Raw genomic sequence first — 13,058 nt, forward strand, 5'->3', positions numbered from 1 at the left:
GCTCCGCCTTCTCCACACCGCTTTGTCCAGGGTAAGTACGACAACACCCTTCCCATTTCCCATATCTTTTCCAAAATAGAAATTCCCAGAAAGAACTATTCTCTCTCTCTCCACATATATTTATTTTTTTTCTTTTTCTGTTCTAAATCCTAACCCCTCATCTTCTGTTGGGCTGGCACTCAATTACAGACACACACTTATCTCGCAGCAGGTAAAAACGCGAGAGATGAAATCTCTCCAGAATGTGCTTTTGTGGGGGTGATTTCAATCAAATCTTTTTTTTTTTTTTCTTTTAAGCAACAACAAAAATTGCTTTTAAGTGTTCACAGCCAATAAATACATTGTAAAAACTGGCAGAGAGAAATGAACGACGAAGGCCTGACGTCCCGCTGCTCAGCTTTCAAACGCAAAGCAAATACGTGACTAGTTCAGCTTCAGCAACAGCTGGCGGTGCAGGGCAGCAAGAGGCTGGCGAGACTTTTGGGGGTACATGTGCCCAGGCAGCATTTATCACAGCCATACACGCCGCTGCATTTGGACAATATTGCAGGAAATAGGTGAGCACTTTCACTTTCAAAGGCTCGCTCTTTTAGTTAGCCTCTCATCCTTGATAGTGCAAGTCCACAGTAACCAGCAGCAGGGCAGAAACCCTCGGGGTGGTGGACTGTGGGCTCCCTGGGCTTGGGGGGTCCCCAGGAAGCCCCCAGGCTCATGTCCTGGGATAGACAAATTTATTTTTGGTAGGATTTTTTCCTTTTTTTTTTTTTTTTTTTTGAGGTCTAGCAGTGTTGATTCACCACCAGTGTGAACAGTGGATTTTGAACTAAATGATCCGTTGATGTGCTTGGGGCTTTGTAGATCAGGAACGTGCTCAAAGCACGGGGTTAATAGCATTTTTGGGGGAATCGTGAAACGGGAAGGTTGAGTTGCTCAGTTAGTACTGGTAAAAACAGCAGAGAGAGGGAGGGGACCCAGGGCTGTGTTAACGGAGTGGATCTGTTTGGACTTGGATGAGAAGGTCCTGGATTGCGTGAGCACAAGCTCCAACAGCCATCGGCTTCCTCAACTTACCCGCTGGATGTCGCAGCTGATGCCGTTACCTTCCCCGAGGGCACCGCAGGCAAACTAAGGACCGGTAATTGGATCTGCAGTCTTAACTGTGAATTCTCTTGGCTTTTATGCATTTAAATCAACCTCCATGTTGTAGGTTGCTATTTAATTTGACAGCGGTGCCCGTGGCCCCTTTTAGGCCTGGGCATCCCATCGTGGCATCTTATAAATACATAGGAAGACAGTCCCTGCCCCGAAGAGAACATCACAGTAACTTTTTTTTCTGGTGATTTAATCATAATATTGACAACTTTATCAAAAATTACAAAACTGATATTAAAAAAATCTCTAATTCTTAGTAAGACTAGAATGGGTTTTTTTTTAAAAATAGAAAAGCACTTTTATGCTACTGCTCTTCTGGAATTCTCACATTACAACCCTACATAGCAAAATACAAACCGTAGCTAAGAAAGGTAGCAGTCCTAAGGTAATTCAGTCCACCACGAGCCCTCTAATATCTCTATACCATCAAACTCAGGGACTCCAAAAAGATATTACATCACTTATAAACCTCCTGCAAAGCTGATTTAGGAAATACCTTTAAATTTTAAGTTCTTTTTAACCCCTAAAACCTTAGACTGTGAGGATAATAGACCTGGGACATCAGAAGTGGGGTGGGTTTTTTTGATTTTTTTTTTTTTTTTTAACTACGTGGATGTTAATTTTACAGCTGATACCAGCCAAATGTTTTCTGCCAGAAGTAAAAATATGAAGAAAATCCACTGAAATAAATGAAAATATTTTTTATGGTGTTCACAAAATGCACCATAATAGAAAGAGGAATATTTCCTTTAATTTGAACGTCATCTGAATGACTCAACCACATTGTCACCCACTTAGCAAAAGAAAGCATAATAAATAAATAAATAAATAAACAAGAATATGTAACACTTTACATCCGCAAAGAATCACGTAGTTCCCTAATCTACCGAGATACTGATTGACGTCGTGGGCTCGCTTTACTCAGCCAGTTCAGTTTTGTGTGATTGTGCCATATTAATGACAAATAAAGTGTTGTTCCACTTTCCACAATGGAGTCGGTTGTTTTTTTTTTTTTTTTCTTTTTCCACCTTTTAAATATAGGAATTCTCTCTTAAATTAGAAAGTAGGCAAAAAGTATTTTTTAAATTTTCATTTTTAAGTCTTCTATTAGAAAAAATATAGATTTTTTAAACAAAAAATAATAAGGTAGAAAGAAGGGTTGGGCCTCCATCAAAAAAGTATATTATGCTTTAATGCAAAGAGAAAGAAATGGCTCTATGGGCAAAATTCAAGTATGAGTGACCAGTTTTTTAATCGTAAAGTAGGTGCAACATTTTTTAAAATGTTACAACACTGCATGACCTGTAATGCTCACAATATTTACATTAACTGCTTACATGAAACCATAAAAACTCTAAAAGAGAAAAAAATTGGTATGGACTGAAACAAACTACTCCTAGCACCCACATCAACGCCATTATTAACCAATGAAATCAAGTGCACAAAAATACTTTACATGGCCTATTGATGTAAAGTATACATCGGTGAGAAAGTACAAACCTAATCAGTTAAAATGCCAAAAGAAGGGTCGGTCAATACAAACTCAGTTCTAGGACAGAAAGCAAAGGGCGAAAGAAACTGAACTGAGGCAGGCGCTCGCACACGCACACGCACGCACGCACGCGGTGGCGTCAGAACCCACGCGGGTGTGGGCAGACAGCAGGGAAGCGGGCTGGCGTGGCAAACGGACAACATCGACTCTTGAAACCAACACAGCAACTCGGAACAGAAAAATGGGAGCTAAACTACACCCCCCCCCCCCAAAAAAAAAAAGTTTGTGGTGTTTTTTTTGTTTTTTTTTTTTTTAAATTAATAAAATCAATCACTTCACATGAGCTTGCATGGAGGACGGTGGCGTTACAAAAAGACAAATGAACCTACCCCGCGGAAGGAAGGGCTCCTGCCTCCCTCCAGGCCCCTGCAGCCAGTGTAGCTATTGCGATCCCTCGGGCGGGGGAAGGAGCAGTGGGAGCCGTTTCGCCAGCCATGAGAAAGGCCAGGGGCCAGCCCGGAGGTAGTGCTGCCCGCTCTGGCACGCCAGAGCCGAGGCTGGGAAAGCCGCCGGGTCCTGTCGTCCTCGGGGACGGCCGGTCTCGGTCATGTCCTTCAGAGAGTGGAGTGTGGGACTTGGGCAAGGCGGATGGGAAGAGGAGCAATGACTTGTGATCCTGGCGCCGAGTGCCGGGTACCTGGAGAGTGGCGATACCGCCAGCTTCCCAGGATGCTGATCACTGCCAGTCCTTAGCTAGAGAGTGAGATTTGGGAATTCAGGGAGGGGGGAAAAGGAAATCTGAGGTAAGTGGTGGTCCCGGACGAAGAGGTAGGGGTTACGGACTCCAGCCCGGGACCGGGAATGGTGAACTGAGAGTTATTTCGGGAAGCCTTGAAGACAGAGGATGTCATTGCTTCCATCACCATCACCACCATCCGTGTCAAAAATAGAAATGAAATCAAATGGAAATAATGTTGTGCTACACCTCCGTTCGTTAATTTTATAATGGCTCATAGCTTTAGACTTTTAAATCTGTAGTGTATTAATTTTTTTCTACATATTTTTCACATTTCTCACTTAATATAACATAAATAATTTGGTTAATAGATTTAACCTGCACATTTCAGCCACATTAATATATATAAGAATCTGTTAATGGTATAAATAATTCTTTTTAAATAAAATAAATCTGATATGTTACATAATACTGATAAAAATTACTGTTGCTAATAGTTTTGTAAGCCACCCTTAATTTTTTGTTTTAATACTGCGAGATGGATACTGGAATTACTTTTACGAACGCTGCGGAGCATGCCCTTTCATTCTACTGCGAAACCAAACCGTAATCAATACTGATCACATTATTAAAGCAGGGCCTCTGCCCCCTTAAAAGTAAACACGATGGTTAATGACGTTAGATAATTTAAGCTAATAAATCTAGGGGTTTTGAGGGGTCAACGTTACGGGGGATATTAACTGTTTAGTTTATCAGGTGGCTATGAAACTTTAACTACAGAAATGGTTGACTAAAATAGTCCATCTACTTTTTTTTTCTTTTTAATAAAATCTACAGCATTCTACTTTAAAAGCTAAGTAAATAAAAACGCAACCGATAGTTGCAGCCTTTGAATTATTAATTAGAGCTGTGATCCCACATCCCGTTAGGAATCTGCAAGGTTGCACTCTCCTACAGAGACCTGAAATGGAGTACAGTACTTCCAGGCAAGGTTCATTCCAAACAGACAGTATCAATGAACACTCAGTGGCGTGAAGTGTATGTCATAATTAAGGTATTACATAATCATGCCTTCTCTCTGCTGTTAAATACAAAAACAGCATCTTTTACATTATCATATAAAAGCATTTAGGCTGTATTTTTATTTATCACTTTACACTGGTAGTCTCTTGTATGTGTACTCAATAGAAACCAAAGAATTTTGTACACTATTTTTTGTACAATAAAAGATAAAGTGTGCATTAGGTACGCTTGTACATGACAATATTGTACAATATTTACATTTCAGATATCACCATGAAATTCTGTATTATCTATATACACAATGAAAATTTCTCAGAAACATTTGGACTATTTCTTATAATCACAATTTTAGTATTATAGAAAAAAAATTCAGTAATCATCTGACATTGTTACTGCAACCTTTCAAGATTTCTGATTGGCTTACCCAGCAACTGCTATCCCTCCTAATCATCAAAAATATTGTACCACTAATCCGCGTAGCACCCTGTGATGGTATCTATCTGTCTTCATATAAATATTGATATAAACACGTCTATATCAATACCTACATATAGACTTATGTGCACGTTCATTTTGATAAGCACTGGACCAGTAACAACGACATTCAATGTTATCTAGAGATCTTCCTCCTCTTGGGCTTTGGAGGCTTCACTTGTCTGTCTCCCTGGGGGATTTGGTGGACCTAAAAACAAGGACAGTTACAAGTTAGCAAAGGAGACTGGTCAAAGTAACCAGCCAGTAACAAACCAACTACAGGATTGCTTGAGGTGCTGTTATGAAACGGTTCTTAACTACTTCATGTCTACGTGGAAGCCTGAATTAAAAGAACTTCAAGAACTTTAAGGCACCAGGGAGAAAGAGGCTGGTGCCACAACCTGCGCATCTCAGCCGGTGACAGTCATCGTGAAACCACGGAATCGGGCACCGAGTCCCAAACTGCGACCGGGTCACACCCTCAGAGGCAAACCCATGTGCAACACCGTGGCAAGGGCAATAAAGTAGGAAGTGGGTGGTGAGAAAGTACTGCTCACAGGGAAAAATAAGAGAAGTCAAATCCGGGTCTGCGGTAGCATTATTAAGGGACAAGCTACAGCTAGCAAGCTCGGTCTTTGTTTTAAATTTTGAAAGGAAATACTCCATTTCGAGCTGCATGCGAGATTAATTTGAGCGTGAAAATGTTTTTCATCTCTGACTGCTCAGTAAAAAACGCAGCCTAACTGGCAGAAGGAGGTGGAGGAAGGCTGGTGCCTAGCACGGAATAGCACTACCATCTGTCGGCCGGAGCGAGCTCTGTCCTGGGTAGAGCAGTTTGCAGCTTCCAAACAGCAGTCAGGCAACAGTGACAAATCCTTCAGCAACGTGCCAAATTATTTCCTTGGGTCCTTCCTGAATTCCTTCAGACCGCTAACATTTCCTACGTATGTATTGGCTCTTACCAGCAGAAACAAATTCTTTGAGCTAACGATCTTGTTTGCACATGCTTTTCATTTAAAACGTAACTGATGTCTGAACAGCTGAAAAAAACGCCAGTCACTAAAAAGAGAACCGTTGATTCCCTATGAGTGTTTCTAGGAATCATAATCTTTACGGGAATAGATTTCAATCGCAATTTTTGTGACCAGCTAATTCAAATATAAATCACGACTATGTAATGACACACAGGCTGGTACATCAGCTTGTCTGTGTTATGAAACAACTAGATCAGCAAATCCAATTACAGCAGTTTCCTCTGCGCCGGTTTATATCATAGTTAAAATGCATATAGCAGGCAGTTTGGCGTGTTACTGGATTATAAATGCAAAAAAAGGTATCAGCGGACTGGTCCGGCCCCAGTGTGTAAGTGGCGGTGTAACCGACACAGGAGGCGTGTGTGCCAAACGAGTACCCCATATTTATTTGTGACAGACCTACAACCTTTCCTTTTCCTCCCAAAGACAAGAGGAAAACGCATCGTTTTGCGTCAAAACTCAATCCCATTTCCTAAAATTCACAAGTCTAAACAAAAGATTTGATTTTGTTCTTATTTACGGCAGCCGCTAAAAGCTACTGAACAACTTATCCCGCATTTCCCGGTTGTTCTGTACCGGGCTGTAAGCCTGGCATTCTGCAGGCGCCTCCCTTCGTACACTCCAGAAGCTTCCCTGCAGTTTTACTGCTACTTCTAAATATGCACATGTACACGCATCTTCAGTACCGAGCACCAAAGATCAGGAAAAAGACTTTTTTCTATATTCCAATGTTTTATAGTTAATAATTTGAATAATTACAAACGATAAGATAGGGGAGGTTACATGTGCTGTGATAGACTTTGTTGCATTTCTAAGTCTGCTTCAAAGAAATTATAGCCATGTTTTAAATACGATGATGAGTACATTGTATAAACCGATTTTTTATATTAGAAGGATCCTGGGCTTGCCTACGAACAGTGTAATTACTGTAGAAAGAACGCCATCAGATTTGATATTAGGAATTCTCCTCTTTTTTTTTTTAAACTTACCTTTCATGACAATATCCTTCATTTCACATGAGGAAAACTTTACTCAAAGAGTTTTACATTCAAAAGAATGATGCTTTCAAAGAATGTGGTTTCAATATCTTGCTGCTTAAATGGAGAAACAAACGAGCCTGAATTTGTGTAACTAATCAGAGAAAACCCATGGAATATGAGTGGGACTGGAACTGATCCAAATATTATCAGGCTGCATGTGTAAAACTAAGTCCAGGAATCAATCTTTGTAAAAAATAATTGGCAACGCAACTAAAATTCTTCAACTTTTCCCATTTTTCAGAATGATTAGACATTTGCAAACAGTTTTTAATGCAGGAGAAATATTGAAAAATTCTACGTTACTTAAGAAAATAGAAACAAAATTTATGTTAGATAGCAAGCCAAACCAACACTCCCCATCTTCAACTGACACACATGCAGAAACACAGAAAAAGGAGATTATTGCTAATGTGAAAAGAAACTTACATTCCCAGACATTTTGTCTAGTTCACTCATGGCCTCGTGTATAGCAGCTTCTAAATGGTTATTTAGCTTTCCACTTCTAGGAAGAAAAAAATTAATGCCATTAGTAATTCTCAGTAACAGAAAAAAAGCTAAAAAACTCTAAAGAATGTCATAATAAACACACAAACTCCTTGGACATACTGTACTAACTGTAGAGCCTCCCAGGTTGTTGCAGCACAAAATATCACGCAAAACAGAGGCTTGTGTTGGAATGACAGAAGAAAAATGAAAGCCACCACTTCAATGAGTTGTATGGTTGGTTACAATATCCACAAGACAGACTAAGCCCATGAATAAAAAGCAAAAGTACTTCATGTTAACACAGCGTTTTGTGCAGTCTTGTCTTTTTTTTTTTTTTTTTTTTTTTTTTTTTGACCTGCCAGCAAAGGGCCAGGCTACCATGGGTTTTGATCAGGAGCAGAAGAGGAGCACTCCAGCTACTCTGGGCTTTCTTAAAGACTTCAAGCGTTACTAAACCTCTAGTGCCAGCTCGCCTCTGCCTCCTTCCTGCTCCACATTATATGCCGCATTGACCCTGTACATGGGGTTACACTTCAGTGATACTTTTGCGAAGGACTAAACATGTACATCGCTATCTCCTTTAAAAGACGAGCGTGATTGGCAAAGTTTCCCCCTTACCCAAAGCACACAGCTCAAAGTTCAATATCCCTTCTAACTTTCAATAGCCAGAGGAAAATAAGTCATGTTAATCCTCTAAAATGTTGCTATTTTACCCTGGAATGACAGCACACCAAGGGCAATGGTAAAGGTAGGTTGAAAACCTTCTTCTTCCAAACCAAAAGTTATGCCAAGTCACTGGGCAGCTCCGTATAGATCTAATTTTACAGAGACATTTATGTACATTTCTTCTTTAAAGAAGTTTCCCACTTGAACACCACGCTTTGCATGACAGGTCATACTTCTCTGACTCTGTGTTCACACCTCAAGAGTTTCAAGCCAGCAAATTGTACTTGCACACAAGTTACTACCGTCTGTCGATGGCTCGTTGAGGATCTGCGCTTAATGGCGCGCACGCATGTGCGTGTATGTATATATCTGTATTTAGATAGGTTGATTCATTCATGACTTCAGCTGAACAGGTACGTTTACTTCAAGTAATGGACTTGAAGACAAATGGCTGAATGTGAGATGAGAGCCATTATTATAAGCATCCATCACAATATCCTCAGGAAGTAAGAAGTGCCGTTATCCCCGCTTCGGAGAGGTAAGAAGTGAGGGGAGGAGGATGAGAGCCATCTGCATCACGAGGGAAGACTATGGCAGAGATAGGTAACAGAACACCTTGACCCATGCTGGAAAGGATGGTTGGGTCACTAGGACCGTCCCACACCGGAGACACTTTCGAAACAAAACTTTCCTCTTAAAGAAAGCTTCTCATGTCAGCTGGGCCACTCTTCCCTGGCACTTAAGGATTTATAGTGACTAAAAGCATTGGCAAAAGATTGCCAAGGAACTGGCACAGAGGAACTACCGGGGCAGCATTGCTGTACAGTAATTCCACCCCCCGAGCTCAGCAAAATTGTTTCCATACCCATCAGCACAGCTGGGAGATCAAAGATAGGAGATCAGAGGGACTGTTATTCATTATTCAAAGAAGATATTCCCTAATACCATTTTGCATTGGTCATCTGAGCTATGCCAGGGCACAAATTGCACAAAAAATTTAAAAAAGCCAGAAACCTTACTGACCCGACTGCACAGAAGTGAAGTATAACTGGATTTCATCCACACACGACGTTGCACAAGTTGAACTAAGGCTTTGAATGAATTAGTTTAAACAGTGGTAGTCACGTGCAACTTTAAAATTAGGTATCCTGATATAGTTTAAATCGACTAAAGAAATAAGATAAACTGAAATAACTATTCCCGCCCAAAGCCTGACATGTCCATCTGGGTTTTTGCACTGCTTGGGCTAGACTGCTTGCAAAAACCAGTTTCAGTTTTGCAACCTGGGCAAGTGAAGGCACCCTTAGATATTACAAATGCCGAGCACAATATTGTTCAGCGGCAACATAACTTCCTATAAAGGCAAGATGACTATTTATAATGCAGCTATCTTAATAACTGATAACACTGCTGACTTGCATATCACCTAGAAGCAGATTGCAGATGTCAAGTTACCTGTATGTGATGCGGTTATTTATTCAACATTACATGCTCTATCAGCAACACACCCCTATTGCACTATCTATGAAATTATTGCTATTAATCATAACAGCCATTTGAAAGTATTGAAAATATAAAAGATGGTTTGAATTGTCTTAAGAGGCTGCTGTTATGTTCACTTTGCTGTGAAGATGATGATCTGCCCCTGAGCAAATCGAAGGGTCAGAAGTGCCCGTCACTGAAATGTCCCTTTACCGCAGCTACAAACCTGAGGACTTGACATCAGATACAACACATGCACCAGCCCTCTAGTGATGCAAACCAACCTGTAAACATCACAGGGTTTGGTCAAATTACATTTAAAAGATCCTAGCAACAGTTTGTTCCTCTCATCAAAATGCAGCACATCATCTCTTACCAGACCTCTCCTGGCCAACAGCTTGGAGAAGGACTGAAATTCCTTCCCTCAGGAAGGGAGGACAACCTTTTCATCAGAAGTGTTCCTTTAATCCTCCTCCTCCCTACTAGGGCCCATTAACATTTTACCAAACTGTATCATCAAAATGAAATCTGAGCATGTTTTGAGTTGCAGTTCCCTCCCACAGCAGACACATCCCAGACTCTGCCTGCAGGTGCTGCCTCTGGGCAGCTCTGGCAGCGTTAACACGGACGCCTGAGTGCGCCCGCCGTGCCCAACTCACACCTACCAAAGACAGAGACTTAAGACTGTGTCAGGACGGTGACTGACGGGAAGTTGGAAAGGTGGTGGAAGAGATGCGTTAGTTCTTCCCTTACCAGAGTCCTGTTCAACTGGAACATGGCACATGCCCAACAGGAGGGACATCAGAGATGTAACTTCAACTCTGAGAAGCCACTGCTCCAACTTCATTTTGCAATAACTTAGTATGGATGGCTGAGATGGTAATGGTAGGGATGGTAAATGGCACGCTCCTGACAAGAGAGAAGCCTGGTGTGGGAAATAACACCCAGAGGAACAGGGAACCACAGGAGGAGGAGACACTGGTGTTGGGTGGTGACCCTTGGAAGATGTTTTGTGAAGTGGGGCAGCAGGATGCCAGTGAACAGAGGAGTACAGGTAACTACAAAGCTTAGGAAGAACGAAGATTGGATCAGACGAGGCTTTGGTAAGGGAAGACTGGGCCTCCACCAGTCTTCTGGAGGCTACAACTGGACAGGTGAGGAAGCTACGCCATGACCTGCTGGAAGCAAGAAGGGACACAGTTCAGGTACGAACGGACCGACTGACATGAGATGGAACTGAGGAAGGTCAGGACGGCTCAGCGGTCTGTGTGAGTGCATCTTCCTACAACCCCCAGAACTCATATGACATTCAGCACTCACACCACGCCTCTGAGACACTCCCAAGCAAACCACCTTTTTGCTACAAAGAATGCTTTAGATCATACTATTAGTTGAAGGTACAGAGCTCTGTGCAGCGGAGCTAACACTTCTGACTATGCTGATGAAATGTGCTACAATGACATTATTTTCTGGTGTCTTGTTTAGATACCAAGGAAACAGAATACACAAAATTTTCCATTTAAAAACCAGTACTTAAAGTCAGGAAGATTTACAATTCAAAAATACTGGATTTAAGGTGCAACTTGAATTACATTTTATTACATCCCTATTACAATATAGCTTTCAGCTTTGCAGACTTTTTAATCTTTAGTTTAGTTTTAATAATTTTGTATTTAATATATAATTTCAAAGTATGTTGTTAGAGATTGAGTCAAGACTGTGCAGTGGAGGGGAAGAACAGGAAATATACTAGGGCTGAGACAAGAACTGTAGGAACATGGAGAATAGTTTATGGAGTTAAGGTATCTGAATGTCACTTTGAGGACCTGGATGTTAACCCCACCCTGCTAAACAAAGCGGACCTATGTGATGCTAGTCCACGCTCTCCCAACATCAGTTTGTCCTGGGTTTCTTTACCTATGTCTTGGTTACTATAGAAGTGTTCAACCTGATGCCAGTACATGATATGCGTAAGCGCTGAGTACTTATGCAGGTAGATAACAAATAGAAGTATTCTACATGTAGCAATTATATTTAATGCTAAATGTTTGAAAATATCTGGACCTGCATGTAACAAGATACTACACAGACATATACCAAAAAGCAGACCGTAAGGAGATTAATAACTTTTTCAGACAAAGGAAAAAGAGGAAGGGTCCATGAAGGAGGGCCAAAATATTTGAACTATGAAATAAGTGCAAGTGGAAATAAGGAGAAAAAACCTGGAAGGCTGTAAAGCAACCCTACAGGAGGGATAACCATGTGCCCTGGCCTGGCTGGGGTATCCGCTACCCCCAGTTTCCTTACGGGCAAGCAACGGGGCAGGACCAGACCTGCCGCCAAAAAAAAGGCCACTGGATTCAGGGGAATTGCAGACAAACCCTGCAGCCTCCTAAATACACAAATGCAAATCAGAAGATGGGCGTTTTTCTTAGATTGTACTGTTTATTTCAACTTTAACACCTCTTTAAATTTGCCCCCGGTGTCACCTTATTTGAGTCACGTATCTCGCCTCAGGGACATGAGCAAATAACTGGGGGGTTGCCAAAAGCCCTTCTGTGTTCTCACCATACACCCTTAAACTCCAGTAAGATATTTTGAGGATGATCTTGGAAAAAACAACCATCAAACATCGTCTCATTGGCTTAAAAAATACTTCTCTTCAGGGCTGCGTGACATATAAATAAAAGAAGGGCTTACACCTTAAAAGGAGCTGAAGACAAATAATTATTTAATTCCTTTAAGGCCATGTTTATTGTGCTAAAGACAAGTATTGCAAGCTGACTTTGGATTCTGACACAAAGTAATATATTTTCACTGCAACAGCACCCTAGAACAAATCCAATCCCAGTACAATTTGTACTTTTTGATCCTTTTATAGCTGTCCAGATTTTTTTTCCTCCTAAAGTCGACCACTTTCCTCTTTTTGTCTATGCTGCTGCTTCATGCCCTAAATGCCTACTGTTTCACAGCCTTCCTATCCTTGTATATTTTTAAATAAGAGCTAAAAGGCAAGATACACCAAACAGTTCATAGATGTCTGACGCGGAGCATAAGGAAAGCTCTGCACTGAGCCCCTTGTCTAGTTAAATACAGCCAGAATTCACAAATTCTGAAGCGCCTCTCAGCAATGGGAAATAAACTGAATTTATCTGAATAAACCTGTGCTCTGCCTGCAGCAGCAGCTGCCAGAGGGAGAGGGGAGAGATAAGAAGGGCAGATCTTGTTAAAGAGCATATTTGGTCAGAATAGTTTTGATGTAATAACTTTTTTTGCTGTAAATTAGAAATCCTACACATGAAAGCTCAGACAAGTAGGCTGACATTTTATAAAGGCTACTGTAAATATCAGAAGATGCAATAAAAATGCAGATATCAAAGATCTCGGATGATTATCATAACCGACAAAGGAATTCAGAAAATTAACTCTTCAGTTTGGCTGCTCTACTAAGCTACCCAAAACAAGAGACTTAG

At 41.1% G+C, this 13,058-nt stretch overlaps 1 protein-coding gene across 10 annotated transcripts in view; it reads right to left on the reverse strand.

Annotated features, from left to right (window-relative positions):
• Positions 1-774: 774 nt before the first annotated feature.
• The window catches only part of MBD5 (methyl-CpG binding domain protein 5), a 149,365-nt gene continuing 137,081 nt past the window's right edge, over positions 775-13,058 (reverse strand). For 8 of the 10 annotated variants that reach the window (XM_037396355.1, XM_037396354.1, XM_037396352.1 and 5 more), the window contains 2 exons: positions 7,378-7,453; positions 2,380-5,085 (listed from right to left, as the gene is read on the reverse strand). In XM_037396355.1, coding sequence (XP_037252252.1) covers positions 5,014-5,085; positions 7,378-7,453 — 148 coding nt within the window. In that variant the 3' untranslated portion in view covers positions 2,380-5,013. Of the gene's footprint in view, positions 5,086-7,377; positions 7,454-13,058 lie in introns of all 10 variants that reach the window. The other 2 variants (XR_005105627.1, XM_037396356.1) reach the window with 2 other exon arrangements.

This window comes from Falco rusticolus, chromosome 8, assembly GCF_015220075.1.
Source record: "Falco rusticolus isolate bFalRus1 chromosome 8, bFalRus1.pri, whole genome shotgun sequence".
Lineage (NCBI taxonomy): Eukaryota > Metazoa > Chordata > Aves > Falconiformes > Falconidae > Falco > Falco rusticolus.